Source organism: Dipteris shenzhenensis, chromosome 24, assembly GCF_047967505.1.
Source record: "Dipteris shenzhenensis isolate YYH24624 ecotype China chromosome 24, Dip_SZ_1.0, whole genome shotgun sequence".
NCBI lineage: Eukaryota > Viridiplantae > Streptophyta > Polypodiopsida > Gleicheniales > Dipteridaceae > Dipteris > Dipteris shenzhenensis.
This window is the reverse complement of record NC_141619.1, coordinates 38,223,268-38,239,348: the sequence shown is the minus strand read 5'-3', so window position 1 is coordinate 38,239,348 and position 16,081 is coordinate 38,223,268. Positions and strand designations below refer to the sequence as shown.

Here is a 16,081-nt window from a genome sequence, read left to right as displayed (position 1 = left end):
ATTTAGTGTACCACGTGCATTCAAAAGAAGGGGTATTTTAATCCAAGTTTTTGAAAAAATTTAACAAAAATATCAAGCGGGGTTTTCTAATTCAAGTTTTGGAAAAAGTCACTTAGTTCATAAGTAAAGAGGGGTGGCTTTATTGTGGATAATTTTAGTTCAGGGGTTTTTTAAATACCCTTTGAATGCATGTAATACATGGGCTTTCTTAGTAGTCGACCCCCGAGCACTTAGGAGGAGACTACAAAAGAGATTATCAAGAAGAAATCCCACCCTTGAGCCAGATACCATAGGAGAGCAGTCCATTGGGAATATTCAAGGGACAGGAGAGGTGCCACCATCTACCCATTACAAGATGGAGATAGATGGAACTATTCAGGAGACAATAGAGGTGCCACTGGCTACCCACAAAATAGGATGGATCAAGATAGGTCCATCCTCGAGCCCAATATTGAGTCTACTCTGAAACTACAACTGGTGTACCTATGAGCTCAAAGGAAGCTATAGCAAAGATCTACAAGATAGCAGTTGAAGTGGCCACAGAGATCCAATATAATGCCAATACCTCCAACAACTTGGGTTTTGATATAGAGACCATCATGGCCCCAATTGATGAGAGACAGTGGTTACCCAAGACGACCGTGCAACTACTAAGTTCCAATTTCATAATATGGTCACAAAACACATGCCCTAGGAAGAAATGACCTCTTAAGCTCCAATTGCAATGAAAGATCCTCCAAGAAATCAAGATGCTTCCAAAGGACGAGGGAAAGTATCAAAAGAGTAGGAACACCAACCACCAACTCGGTGGTTCGAGTCTCCTCTCTACCACATGTTCTGTGCCTACCTCCTCCTTGAATTGTTCTACCAAGTAAAGATGTCAACCAACTCTTCTACTTAAAAGACCTAATGATCTCACAGGTGGGCAGAGAATTGGCAATAGCTTAGGGAGCCCATCTCAAATCTTGCTTGGACTACACAATCATTTGGCTCACACATGGGTGCCACCCTTAGGTATTATTCTATGAATTTCGAGAGCATACAAGGTATGTCTGGGAAATTTGGTATGACAAAATCATTGATCTCCTAACAGATAGAGAGAAGGAGACGGACAAGAAATTTTCCTGACCATAGACCGAGCATGATTAACTTCAATTGGACCATGACTTGGTCACGGATCAGTATAGCAAGTCTATGGGTGCCTTGAAGATAGCCCAAGAAATAATAACCTCACAAAGAAAGCTCATGGTGCACCAAGAGGAGCGTGTCAAGGCACAAAAGGGACTCAAGGGTGAGATATAGCAAAGTTGATTGGAGAATGAGGCACTCAAAGAGAATGGCCAAGTAAAGTTGATCTAAGATCTACTACAAGATTTGGACCAACCAGTAGAACATCAAGGAGTAGTAAGTACCCCCTAGGAGGAGATATATGGACCAACCAACAAAATATCCAAAAGTATGCCCTAGGAGGAAAGATCCAAATGATGAAGGGGATGGTATCAATCTAGGTGGCCATGGCTCAGAGCTTTAGCATAGGTACCATAATTCGAGCAAAAACAACGGGTGATAGTGCAAGTGGTGATGCAACTATAGCTCCTCTCACAATCGGATCAAGCTCAATAAAGGCACCTTACATTCAAGCAAGGTGGACTTGGCATTTAAGGACAAGTCCACAGTGCATACATTTCTTCTATTGGATCCGAGTCCTAGGTGGATGGATGTGCTAATGCTAGTACTTGGCGAGAAAGAGATAGAGCCCACCTACAATTTTGCTTGTATGGGCAAGTCATATTTTAATATGGGAGCTAATTTATATGATGAGGACATGCACTTGTTCCCACATTCAGATAGTGTAGTGTTCATTTAAGCATAGGTGGCCATGGGGAGTCCATACTCATAGCAAGGTTTTAGTCCACATAGTGACTCACCAAAAGCAGGAACGATGAGCAGATGAATTTTGAGAACGACTAGTAGAAGGCAAAACATTGAACAGATCGTGAGGCAATGCTGCAAACATTCAGCTGAAAATGAAATTGAGGTGGGTGGAGCAATGAGACCGTGGATTTTTGTTGGACTACATCTCACACCTAGGCACTCAGTATTGCATGGCCACCTCCACAATTATTCTTGCATGAACTGAAGGGGGGGCACATCCTGCACTTGGGTGTGCACATCCCACCCCTGTGGAAACAGGCCCCAATATTACTTGTCATATCCCATTTGGCCAACATGGCATACCCTAGTTGATGGTCATTTCTTAGGAGAGTCGGAGTAGCCAGGTGGATATGTAGACCCCTCCACTATGGAGCTGATGACAGACACACGGATCCCCACCATGTGGGACTATTATTTAAGAGGGAATTTGCTTTTTCTGATGATTTTTTAGTAAAAATCTCTTTATCAATTTAACAGTGAGAAACCCACGTAGGTATATAAAACTATCTATTTTCTTTGTGATTATTTTATTTAGGCATTATTTGGGGAAGAAGGCTATCATGAAACAAAAGAGGACTCTCTTCTAAAAGATATCCACTTAGCGGCCGCCGCGAGTCCCCTCGAGCTCTCTCGTTTTTCCTCTTTCTTTTTTAGCTCTTTTTCTGGAACCATCCCTCCTTGCCCAATGCTTGCCACTTGGAGCCCACCTAAGTGCCACATGTCCATAAGGGACCTTAGTACCTTTCGGCCCTTTAGGCCTTAACATTGCACTCCCCATTCTTGCCTAGGCCTAGGATAGTTCCCAGTCCCTGACCCTTTAGGCTCCCATCAACCAAGCACTGTCGAGCCCTCTTGATTTCCTGCCTTAGCATAACCGATCCTTACCTTCCGTGATTATGGCTGACATAACAAAGGCCAAATAGACTAGGCCCATATTTTTAATAATTAAGAAGGGCTTTTGATAAAAAGAGGCCACAACCCTTTTTTTGGGGTTGATTTAACGAAAAATGATTTTTGGGCAGAGAAAAAAGGAGGGGTGTGTGTGTGTGTGTGTGTGTGTGTGTGTGTGTGTGTGTGTGTGTGTGTGTGTGTGTGTGTGTGTGTAGAGTAGACATTAACAACACCCATTTCCATAGTGAAGAGTAGACAAATTTGGAGTAGTAAAGAGAAATGTTTAACATATAAACTTTGCAAAACATCCGCAAAAAATGAAGTAGCATCAATTAAAGGATGAACAATTTTTTACAAAAGAGGAAATGTGCGCAGTAGAGCTTTGATAAGTCAATGGAAGCATCATTTTTATTGAAGAGGGGAGTCTGCCTACTTGCCACCATCCAACAAGAAAACATGGTAAGAACTAGCTTAGCACTGATTAGGAAGATAGGTGTCATAAACACCCCTCCCTTGTTATCGGGGTCACAACAAAATAGAAGCTTAAATGCAAACTTAACTAGCTCAATGTAGAAACATAAGTAAAAGATGGGACCGTAGTAATAAGCAGAGAGGGAAGAAACTTAACAGAGAGAGGTAAATGAAAGAAATATTTAAAGTAAGTAACTATAAAGGGGAAAGATAAATGTATAGAGAAGACTGGGGAAATTATATGTATAAGGAAGGAGGGAGAGGGGGGGGGAAGAAGGGGGTTAAGATGGAAATTTTAAAGGAATAAATATAGAGAAAATATATAAAAAGAGAGGGGTTTGAGAAACAAAGAGTGGATTGTAATGGCTGAAGTAGCGGGAGAGGGGATTAAAGAGGGGGAAATATAAAAGTAAATTAATTATAGAGAGAGATGTTTAGATTTTAATTTTACAAAAAAAGGTGGGGGGGGGGTATTGACTTTAATGAATGAATTAGGGGAAGGGGTTAGTAGAGAGAGAGAGAGAGAGAGTTTTTGGAAGAGGGTAAGAGGGGGTAAATAGAAAGGGAACGAGAGAGAGAGTGTGAAAAAATTAAGGTGTGATAAGAAGGGGAAAAAAATTAAAGGTTAATATAAATGAGTTGTAGAGAGAAAGTAAAGGAGAGAGAGTGTGTGTGGAAGTTTTCGCTAGAGAAACACCAAATAAAAACATAGGGAGGGGTTATAAAAAAAGGAATTAATGTATGGGAAAAAAGGGGAGAAAGGGGTATAGAAAATACTCAATAAGGGAATTACTAACACACAAAAAAAGGCGGGTTCAATTAGATGAACAAAAAAGGAGGGGGGTAAAAGAACCTAAACTCATTGATGGGCTATCATGAGAAAGGAGAGGATAGAGGCACACGGGGTTACTTGGAGTTGACCACATGGGAGCCAAACCCAGACAGTGCCGCAATAAGACAATCGTAGTTCGGGCTTTAATGAGGGCAGCAAAGAGGGTGAAAGGACTCAAAGGAGCTTGAGCCTTGGGAGTGGAGAGCGTAAAGTACTGAGAGGCAAGGCCAGTAAGCTATAGGGTCACGTAGGTTGGCAGGGAATTTAGAAAAATAGGAGCAAAAGGAGATTAGGAAAATAGGAAATTTAGAAAATGTAGGAAAAATAGGGAAATACAAAAGGGGGTTAGGGAGACTAGGGAATTAGGAAGACTAGAAAATTTGGGAAAATATGGAAATTAGAAAAATGGAAAAAAAGGTGGGAAATTTTATTAGGGGGTAGGAAGCTTAGGGGAAATTTGGGGAAAAAAGGGTTGAGTCAGGGATTGTAAATGAGAGAAAGAGGAATAAGAGTGTAAATGTAAGGGGGGGAAAGAGGAATTTAAAGAAAGGGGGGAAGAAGGAGAGAGAAAGAGGGGGGGAGGGGGGCAGGAAAAAGTAGAGATAAAAAATTAAGAGAGATGAAAAGATATGTTGGGAGAGAAAAGAAGAGACAAAAGACAGAGAGAGAGAGAGAGAGATGAGGTTTGGGAGAGAAATAAAGAGACAATAGAAAGAGAGAGAGAGAGAGAGAGAGAGAGAGAGAGAGAGAGATGGTAGAGAGAGATAGGGAGAGGGTAGAGAGAGATGGATGTAGAGAGAGAGAGAGAAAGACATTAGGAAAAAGAAGGGGCACGGGGGGGGGGGGGGGGGGGGCGAAAGGGTAGGGGGAGAGGTAAGTTAAAAGAGGTTGTCAAAGGATTACAAAGGTAAAATGCAAGGATAAAAGATAAAATGAGAATAATATGTGTGTGTGTGTGTGTGTGTGTGCACACTCGCACGTGTGTATACATACATACATACATATATACACATACATACATACAAACATATGTACATACTCTGTACATACAAGACCCTAGGCTAGACATTTTCTTTGCTTAGATTTTTTAATTGCATGCCCGCAAATTGTGATAGATTTAGAGAAGGCAACACCTAACCCTTGAATGGTGTGCTAAGTGTGAAGGTCAAGGTCAATAGGTTGAGCAGAGTGCTATGCTTAAGGAAGGTTGTTATGAGTAGGAGAATGAGCTGATAAGACAATTTCACTTTTGGAAACAAGACCTCACCTCACCATGCACACCGAATTTATTGATGGTAATCATTGTCCAAAGGCATAATTGTGACATTGCTAAGGGTCAGGGAGCCAGCACATGTAATGCTTGACCAACTCCTCTCCCTTACATTGTCTTCCGTGGTCCCTCATGTGTGTGAGGGAAATAGTCACAAGGAGAACTTGTTTGTGTATGACACAGAGAGAGAGTCTGTGGTAATGGATGTGTGCACATATGTGTGTGTGCATGAGAAAGAGAAGGGGGCAAATTGATTTCCTATGTTTGAGTGCCCATGTGTATATCATGTGAGGAATACACTCAAGGGCGAGAGAGCACACATGGGTGTAATGGAGGGGGGGGGGGAGAGAGAGAGAGAGAGAGAGAGAGAGAGAGAGAGAGAGAGTTTGAGGGGGGGGAGGGAGAGGAGGGGGATATTTTGTGAGAATGCTTTGCCCCTTGATCAAAATCACATGGCCCCTCATTAAGCTAAACCGTTGAGTAACTCAGCATAGAACCAAGCCAAGTAGTGCGTACGATGGACTTTTCCTTAAAACTTAAAATTTCATTTCCTCAAATTAAAGACATTTAAATATCGCATCTTGAGACCGAGTAGAGCAGGTCTCTAACCCGTTGTAGATGGGTCGGGCTACTTGTTGTTCTTTATAGAGGAGGAATGGATAGATATGTGTGTCCACAATCTAGTTCCAACAAGCATCCTTGGATCCTAATTGTGACTCCCTGAGTCGTTGTTCTTTATAGAGGAGGAATGGATAGATATGTGTGTCCACAATCTAGTTCCAACAAGCATCCTTGGATCCTAATTGTGACCCCTCAGGGAGGTAACATATTACGAGTGGACTATCAGCACATGTAACGATGAGATATCAACATAACCACCAATGGGGTATTGCATTAGCATATCCAGCTAGCACTTGAAGAAGAACATATTTTGTCTTTGAAATTAGAGATTGTAATCATGAAAGCCCATGCACATACAAATTGAAATCATGCAAACATTGTAGTCTGTGCGTGCCTTCCTTATCCAATTCGAGGTTATTCTACAACAACTTTCAGTTTCAAGACAACATAGTGTCGTTTTGCAAACAAGCATGGAGTCATGAAGCCCATGGGATCTGCAAGTAGGAGGATGGGGGAGGCTGAGGGCCATGACGTCTATGCCTCAGTGTCACACCAAAAAAAGTTGGATACTCAAAGAGACTTGGGCCGTCACCACCACAGAAAAGGCTGAGAATCTGGTGACATCAAGCAGCCTGAGCATGCAATAGGAACAAACAAGATTCTGACTCAAAGAGCATGTATTTATCACTATGTGAATCCAAGACTGAGAATCCAAAAAATAGGGATTCAAATTGAGGATCCCAATTATTGATGTGTAATCGAGATTATTAGAATGGAATCCGTGAATTGTGGATTTGGATTGATGCCTTGATCATTGATCTCACCTTGATGACATGTACTTGTGAAAGGGCTTGATGATATGGCACTATCAAAGACTGACACCATGGCTGAGATATTCAATCCCAGAGGGTTCACTATGTAAAAACCCTATTCAAATCAAGGGGTATTAAAAGAACCCCTACTAGTGGATTTTCATAACTTACATACACCCCCTTTATAAATTTTAGGATGATAATATTAGGAATAACCTGATAACCGAGCAACAATGCGAGAAGAGGAATGCGTAAAATACACAATACAAAAAATGCAGGGAATGGAAGAGACAGAGGGAGACTGATATACGTGGTTCACCCAATGTGGACTACATCCATAGAGAAATAGCCAATCTTTCATTTTTCTTATCCAACAAACAAGAAGATACCATGTACAAGCAGTATATCCATTGATCTCCTACTATGTGAGTCACACCCTTATCTTACAATTTTCACCACACAACTCTCATGCACCAATTTTCATGCATTTTTGGCTTTGAGTGCACTACCCCTGAACCCCGCCAAGGGGGGTCCTAATGCATGTCATTGGCCCCCGTTGGAACCTCCGATAATAGTACTAGGAGGGCATTGTCACCCCCCCTGTCCTCACTTCATGAGATGGGTATAAATATGCTTGGGTCCAAAGCAACCCTTCTCTAGATTGCACGTGCAACCTTACATATTGCTTACTTACCCACACGAATCTGCATTGGAGTTGTGATGGAATGGAATGATAGTGCATTAAAAGTCAAACTACGCTGTATGAAGAATGATCTTGAAATGGCGCCGAAATCCAAATGCTTCACTAAGCTATGCTAAACATTTGGTGCACTTTGGAAAGTGGATAGGATTCCTAGTGCAAACTATAGTTATGAGTGTACCAATAATGATTATCAAAGAGTGGAAGATCAATTAAAATAGAGGGGAAATTTTAGCCAACTGAAAAAATCGTGTTTGACTTAACATATACTTTAACAGAGACAGTACAAATTGGGAGCTTTGTACTAACCTGGGATATACTATAGCAAACAAGAATGGCCTTTTGAATATTTTCAAGCCTATGCACAAAGGAAAAACAATAGGAAAGTCAAGTGCTGTCGATGAAGCCTTGTAACTCTTGAAACTCGAAAACTACTACAATTTGAAAGAACTTTGCCAGAAATGGAATTGCACTACGCAGAACATTTGAAGAAAAGATGTCATTGTATGGATCTAGAATTGTAGACCAGAATCAAGGTTATGCTAGGAATATGCTTGGGAAAGAAATGCTTCTATAGATTTGTATCAAGAAGGTGAACTATGTAGCTATGGTATGTACATATGAAAGTTATGCTTTGCGCTATTTCTCATGCAATGAAGCATTATGAATAATCACACTAGTTGTTGCTAAAAGAGACCCTCAACACTGTGGATGGAAACATAAGTTGAATTATGCAAGGGTGGAAAGATATAGGAGCACCTTTGGCTCCGATACTTTATTAAAGAAATCAGCGATATAAAAGATGACCTAGACTATATATAATATGCTCCATATCCTTCTTAAAAAGAAGTGGTATATACAAGTAAAAAGAGATTAGGGGGATGGGGACCCATATGCACATTAATGATGCAAATTTTGATGAGACTAACCTTTTAAAAAAACATGGCTCAAAGAAAGAAATTTACGCAAGAAGTTTCATTGTGCATAGTAAAGGACCTGTGAGACAATCACAAAGGCGACTGCAATTCTCTAATTGTAGCATGAAAAACAGTTGAATTTTACATTCCTTGCTTTTTGTAACCTTTGAGATAACCCTCCAAAGATTTCATCCTCTAGGTAGCCCTTCTCTTTATTACGCTATCAATGGCCGAGTTAATTGCACACTTTCTGCGCAGCCTTGCATCTAAAGCCTTTCTCAAAGATCCAACTTTGTTATCGATAACTCTCTCAGCAAGCCATCGACTTGGACGCCTCGGTGATGGTCTCAAGCTTTGGAATCCATGATTTTGATCTGCATATCATCATCTGCTGTGTGCAGCTAGCAATCGGTAGCTGCCTCATGTAATCATCGGATACCACAGAGAGGCTACGAAGGCGAAGGCGACGCTGTTCAAATTGGGAGCATTTGGGCTGCGGGGCTTTACCTTGAACGCCAGCTTGGATGGCCACTGCCCCTGGCATCAAATGCGGCATAGGTGTGACCTTACTGTGACCGGATTTGTAAGGCTTCACGCTCACATACTTGGCCACTAGATAACCGAAGAAGTCCAACTCTTCACGTGAGAATCGCCCATTCAATTTCCTCATAGGAAGAAGCATATACAACTGCCCCATCCTCAATTCGTCATCAGCGGCAAGAGGAGAAATTCGCTGCCCATTGTGAAGAAAGCTAGAATGACACAGAAACTGGTTTGGGTACTCCAGCATAATTTCTGCTGCTTTGAGAGGCTCCTGAAACTCGGAGATTTGACCGTCGTCAGAATGCAAGATCTTGATTAGGGGAGAGGCATGGACACCGGGAGACATACAGGCCATATGGTTGCCCATACTGTCTGCAGCTCCCGGAAGGCAGAAGACAAGGGAACAAGAGGACTATTCTGGGTATCAGGGGTGGGTCGGAGGGGGAAAATTGAAGCCTGGATATGGCGTCGATCAGGTGTAGGTGATGGCAGAAGGAGTCTGGAGGGCGAGAGGTAAAAACGATTGGAGGAGGTAGAGAATTATAGGCGATTGGTGATGACGGTACGCTCCCGGACTGTGATTTCCAAGGAGACGTTGATTTCTGGGGAAGGGGAAGAACTTTGAGGCAGCAACGTGCAGGAAGGACCTTAAAAGGCAAGACGGATAGACGCGTAGACATGTAACTGAAATTTCAAAGAAAGTGCAGTTGCAATGACGAGAGAGAGACTATGTCGGAGCGCGCTCGCTCTTTCTCATATTCTCACTCTCTCTCTCTCTCTCTTCCTGAATGACAGCTTCCAAAGTGACACCGAAAGGTCACGATGCAGCTTCCTGAAAGCTTCCCTCGCACTAATAAATGTACTTTTGATGATTTGATCAGGCAGCTTCCTTGGCAGCTTTCTCGCAGCAGCAGCTGGCCTCAACAATCGCTCATAGCAAGGCGATTTCTCTCATGTTGAGTCATGAGAGCTAGGCTAGCTACGTTTTTTCTCAGCAGTGGCATCATTAATGAGCTGTATGTGATTCTGTGACACCGAGCGGCGAGCACCGTCTTCCTCGTGCTGACTTGACTGATGGCTGGATCTCTTTTTGGACGTGTGTCTCAATCGCTACCGGCCAGGGTGAATGAAGTTTACTCAATATTTACATCAGCTGTTGGATTGCATGTTGGGCAGAAATGGTGAGCTGTGTCACATGGAGACGCCTCGGCAACCGTGGACGGAATCTCAAAGAAACCGTAGCTTGGATAAATAACGTGCATTGACACTAAAGTCTAATGCAGAGCCCTCAGCCATTCTTCTACGCGCACTCATGGCATCCTAATAAAGTCTTTTAGCCTTCCAACCGTTGCAACTTGCTCGGCTCTAGCATAGACTAGCATGTTTGTGCCGCCACTCGCGAATCGTCTCATATGAGCGTAGCGTGGCATCCTTTCTTACAAGTTGCTTGCTTGCATGTCCACTTGCAGTATTAGATGCCATTCCCGCGTCGGCCAACGCTCATAAATATGTTGACCATGATTTGCCAAGGTTCGCTTTGTTCCCTAAATCGCCCCATGATTCTTGGTGCTATTTCTTGGCAGTTCCAAACCCCATTGGAGACGGAAAAATGGTCATTCTACCTAGGCATTCAAGAGCTTGGCTGCCACAAACATGTTAAGGGCAAAAGCAGCAACAGCAAAGAGGAACTAGGGGGGGAGTCCTTAGATCATTAGTCCTTAGATTATTATCATTAATACGTTGTATCTAGTTTATAGTGAGATATGAAAAGACGGAAGTTCTAGGGGCAGGCGGAGAACTGAATAGGCACGGCAACCGTGAAGGAGTTATGTGTGCCGGTTAGATAAAAGAGAAGAGAGCGATCATTCAGGGGGCTCATTGATGAGGATCGGAGCAAGGATCAGTGTGATCAGAAGAGGAACATTGTTATGTATCAGAGAGTACGGTGTTGTACTGCTCGGAGAAATGTAATACAGAGATTCTATTGCATCTACCTTATTGTTTTATCATGAATGATTCTGTCGATCACTGTTCTACTCTATGAATTTTCATACGCAGTTCTGAAGTACGATTACGCATGTAAATCTGTCGCAGTAGTGCGTTTCGAGTTAGTCTTCAGAGTAGAGAGGGCTAACACTTTGGCGACCACGGAAGATTTCCATGTTTGTCGCGGTGGATACCCCGGAGAGGTTGGCTGCTCCCCATCTGTAATACTCTGATTCCTCGGTGCGTGGACTAGCGCATGAATGACGCTGGGAGTGCGCCAGGGGGAACATCGTGCTCTCCGGAACGGCCTCGGGAGCCTGCAACTCCAGTATCGGCACGTACAACCCGCGAGGAACGGCATGACCGATATGTGGCTCAACGTGATCTTCTCTTCGGCTTCTTCACGGATAGTGAGAGTAGTAGTCGCTCTGACACACCTCCGCTGATCCCAGGAGAGGAAGGTCCAGTCGTTTCCGGTGTTCAGGAGGAAGGCGACTCCTCCGGACGCAGTAGCCCGTTCGATTTAACAAGTACTCCTCCGGAAGACGAAGCGTCACCGTTGCGGAATTCCCCACCACCGAGTCCCAGGAGACGGGGGGGTGGTGTGCCTGCAGGAAGCGGAGCCCCAGGTCCGTCACCAGATCCCGGTAGGGGAGGTGGAGGCGGTGGAGGCGGAGGCGGGGGTGGAGTTCCGGCGGTAAGTAGCGCGGCTATTCCACCACTGGTACCCAGGATGACGGTGAAGTACCCCAAGTTTTCGGGCCGGGATAAGGAGGATGCGGATGCACATATACTGTCATTTGAGATGGCGTGGATGGTGAATACGGCTCCACCAGTGCAGGCGACAGATCTTATGAAGATGGCGACTTTCATCCCGACACTGCAGAAGCAGGCGGCAGTATGGATCGCGCAATACGGAGCTACCCATTTCGCCACGTTTGATCTACTGCGGGATGCTTTTTTGCTCCGGTTTCGGGAGGACAAGACCCGTGTGCATGTCCTGGCCAAACTGGGGAAACTGGAACAGAAGAACCAAGAAGTGGAGGCGTATGCGGCCAGGTTTCGGTCGTTGATCCGCCGCCTCGATACAGCAACTACCCCGGCAGTCCCTATCCAAAATGCTTACTTCATGGAGGGGCTGAATAAAGGATTGAAAAGGTCCCTGGCATCGTTGGATCTGGAAGCTCTTTCATTGGAAGAAGTCGTCCAAGCAGCGGTGAGGGCGGAACAAGTCCTGTTTACTTCCAAGGGAAGGAAAGGAAAAGTGAAGTATGAGGAGGCTGAGGGAGACTCCGATACCGATACTGAGGAGGAGTCGGATCAGTCGGATGAGGAGGAGGACAAACGTTCCATGAGGCGGAAGGCTGGAAAAGCGGCAGGGAAGTCATTTCCGGAAGGATCTGCTGCCGGAGCCAAAAGCCGGGATAGTGGAATAGGGTCCTCTTCAAAAGTTCGCAAGGATACTTGGTGTAATCAGTGCCGGAATGCAGGACACTTAGCAGAGGAATGCGGTTTGAATGAGCGGTGGTGTGCGATTTGCCAAACGGCGACGCATACCACGGAGATCTGCCGCTATAACGCACGAATAGCCCCGACACCAGCGGTGGCGGCGGTAGTTGCGGCACCAGCCGCAGCACCAGCCGCGGTACCAGCCGCACCGGCGAAAAGACCTTGGCGGCCGAGAACGGCTGGAACAGGTGCAGATGAACCAGCAGGGGAACGGACGTTCCTATGTTTTTATTGCAATCAACCCGGACATCGAAAGGTAGATTGCGAATTATTCAAGCGCCACAAGGCGGAAAGGGAAGCAACCCGGGGATCCGGAGAAGGCAAGTCCGCACCAGCAGTGAATGCGGTTCTGATTATCGAATGCGATGATGACAGTCCGCAACAGGATAGCAAGGAGCCTAGTCCGCAGTCCGAAGAAGTACCGGAAGTACCGGCGGGTGTCCCTGTTGAAGGCAAAGTGGGAGGAAGTGCGAGCGGAGATGTGCTCGTGGTCACACGATCCCAGGAAAAGGTGCGGGACTACAAGGCCCCGCAAGAGAAGGGGAGACCTCCGGCGTTGGATTGGCAGGCACAACAAAAGGTGCGGTCGACGGTCGGTGACTGGGTCCAGAAAACCCCAACGGTGTTACCTAGGCCAAGCGCGGAAAAGGCAGTCTCGGTGACGGAGAATGGTGCGAAGGTGGCAAGGCGCCTGCAAGGAGAGCAGCCAGAAGCGACTTGTCTACCTACCAGTCAGAAGGACAGCCTGATGACCGGCGAGGAGGGTGTTGAACCATATGATTTATGGCAGGATTTGCGGAAACAGCAAATACACATGACAATGGAGCAATTGTTAGCATTGGTACCCAATTTCCGGAGTTCTCTCATCAAACAATTGACGGAACCAGTCAGGGCGATGGAGTCGGAGATGGAAGCGGTAACAATGGAAGTGTCGTCAGACGAATCTGCAAAGCCTGAAGCGGAAGAACAGCCTCCTGTTTTTGACGAAGCGGTCCCGGTAATTTCCGTAACACTGGAGAACAGCCGTGTGGGAGGGGTGTTGCTGGACGGAGGGTCTGGGGTCAACATCCTGTCCGAACAAATGCTGGTGCCATTGGGTATCACAAAATGGGAATCCGCACCCTTCGCCGTTCGGATGGCAGATCAACGGAGAGTGCAGCCGTTAGGATTGCTCCGTGGATTGAAAATGGAGGTTTGCGGCGTGAAGTTCGAAATCGCTGCGGTGATTCTCCGGATGGAGGATATTAGCGGGTCATACCCGTTATTGCTCGGAAGACCGTGGTTGCGGCAGGCCCGTGTCAAACAAGACTGGCAATCCGACCGCATCACCATTCGGAAAGGAAAAAAGAAGCTGAAGCTCTCGGTACATACCAAACAAGGGCTGAGGACACCATTCCGACCGACGATGGCGGAAGGTATCCATATGATGGACGGAATGGGGGTCGAAGAGGAGGATGACTACTTCCGTAGGAATACGGAGCTGGTAAGCTTGTTCGAGGTCGATGTGGTTGCCGTTTTAAAGCAATATCAGCATCAGATTCCCTCGGCTACGCAGGAGTCATCCAGTTCCACTAAAGAACCAGTCGAAGGGAGTCTACCGGAAGGCACAGGAGACATGCCGGACGAAGCGGGAGTGGCGGAGGCGGAAAGAGTTTTCGAGCAGGAACTCCGTCGCTCGCGGAGGGTCAAAGAAGACGAGCTGCTGGATCTTAACCTCGGGACGGAGGAGGAGCCAAAGAACGTCCGTGTCAGTGCGAAGCTCGATAAAGGATTTCGGGGAAAATTGGAGACATTGCTGAAATCCTTCAAAGACGTGTTCGCCTGGGACTACACAAATTTGCTCGGCATCGATCCCAAATTCTATCAGCACAGGATCAATCTGCAGAAGGATGCGATACCGGTTCGGCAACAACGGTATCGAATGAACCCGAACTATGCCCAGAGGGTGAAGGAGGAGCTGGACAGGCTGCTAAAGTGGCAGGTCACGAGATGTATTCTTTTCTGGATGGCTTCAGTGGGTATAACCAGGTGCAGATGGCACCAGAAGATCGAGAGAAAACAGCCTTCATCACGGAGTGGGGAGCATTTGTTTTCCTGGTGATGGCATTTGGGCTAAAGAATGCTCCGGCAACATTTCAACGCATGGTCCAAGAAATATTTCATGATTATTTACTAATCTTTATGCAGGTATTTCTGGACGATTTCAGTGTTTTTGGGAGTCGCGAGCAGCACCTTGAGCATCTGCAGAAATGCTTAACCCGGTGTAGGGAGGCACGGTTGTGTCTGAACCCTATGAAATGTGCATTCGCCGTGGGCAGCGGTATGCTGCTGGGTTGCATTGTCTCGGCGGAAGGCATTGCGGTAGATCCGGCGAAGGTCGAAGCGATTCGGCAGGCAAAGGTTCCTGGCAACGGTAAGCAGCTCGGGAGATTCCTAGGGCAGGTTAAATGGCACAGCCGAATGCTGCGGTATCTGGCGGATGTGGCGACACCACTATATGACCAACTCAACAAAGTACCGGTAGTCTGGTCTCCTGCTTGTGACTTAGCTTTTCGACGGCTCAAACTGATGTTGGCAACAGCACCGGTGGTTCAGCCGCCAGATTGGACGAAGATGTTTCATGTCTTCGTGGATGCCTCGGATGTGGCTATTGGTAGTGTCCTCATGCAGGAAGCGACAAGCAAGTGGTTCCGCCCGGTGTATTATGCAAGTCGCAGGTTGTCAAAAGCCGAACGGAATTACTCTACGACGGAGCGGGAAGCATTGGGGATGATTTATTCCGTAACAAAGTTTCGTCACTACCTGTTGGGGAATCGGTTCACGTTTCATGTGGATCATTCCGCCTTGTTGTATTTGGTACACAAGCCCGAGCTCACTGGAAAGTTGGCCCGGTGGATGCTGCTTTTACAGGAGTTCGACTTCACGGTGGTCCATCGACCAGGAAGTACACATGCCGTAGCGGATTACCTTTCGCGGTTGGAATCTGGCGAAGACCCGATGGGTGTGGAAGACGATTTTCCGGATGCCCAGCTGTTCGAACTGGAGGCGGTGGTACCGGCAGCTCCAAAGACGTGGTACGACGACATGTTTCACTTTGTCGACACGGGCCAGATGCGCGACGGAATGTCGCGAGACCAGCGGAAACGGCTCGCGCTCAAGAGCAGAGACTTCCAGATCATTGCTGACCAATTGTATAAGCAGGGGCTGGATGGTGTGTTGCGACGGTGTGTGTACCCACATGAGCAGGAGGTCATCCTGGAAGAGGCTCACCAAGGAATCAGCGGTGGACACTTCGCAGGAGAAGTAACCGGACGGAAGGTACTCCAAGGAGGTCTGTGGTGGCCAACATTAATGGGGGATGCGCATAGGTTCGTCAAAAGATGCGATGTGTGCCAGAGGTTGGGCCAGCCATCAGGTCGGGACCGGATGCCGCATAATCCCATATTGGCCCTCGAACCGTTCATGAAGTGGGGGCTGGACTTTGTAGGTCCGTTTTCGCCGCCGGCGCGGAGGACAGGTAACCGGTATATCCTGGTGGCGACGGATTACTGTACCAAATGGGTGGAGGCCAGAGCACTGAAGGATAATTCGGCA

General features: G+C 46.2%; 1 protein-coding gene across 1 annotated transcript; it reads right to left on the bottom strand.

The window, feature by feature from the left end:
- Positions 1-8,491: 8,491 nt before the first annotated feature.
- On the bottom strand, positions 8,492-9,673 carry LOC147886577 (uncharacterized). Its single transcript, XM_087395786.1, has one exon. The coding sequence runs from the start codon at positions 9,357-9,359 to the stop codon at positions 8,760-8,762; it is 600 nt and encodes a 199-aa protein (XP_087251912.1). The 5' UTR covers positions 9,360-9,673; the 3' UTR covers positions 8,492-8,759.
- Positions 9,674-16,081: the final 6,408 nt, after the last annotated feature.

Excerpts from the sequence above, each read along its gene's own strand:
- LOC147886577 (XM_087395786.1), bottom strand. The coding sequence starts at position 9,359 with ATGGGCAACCATATGGCCTGTATGTCTCCCGGTGTCCATGCCTCTCCC.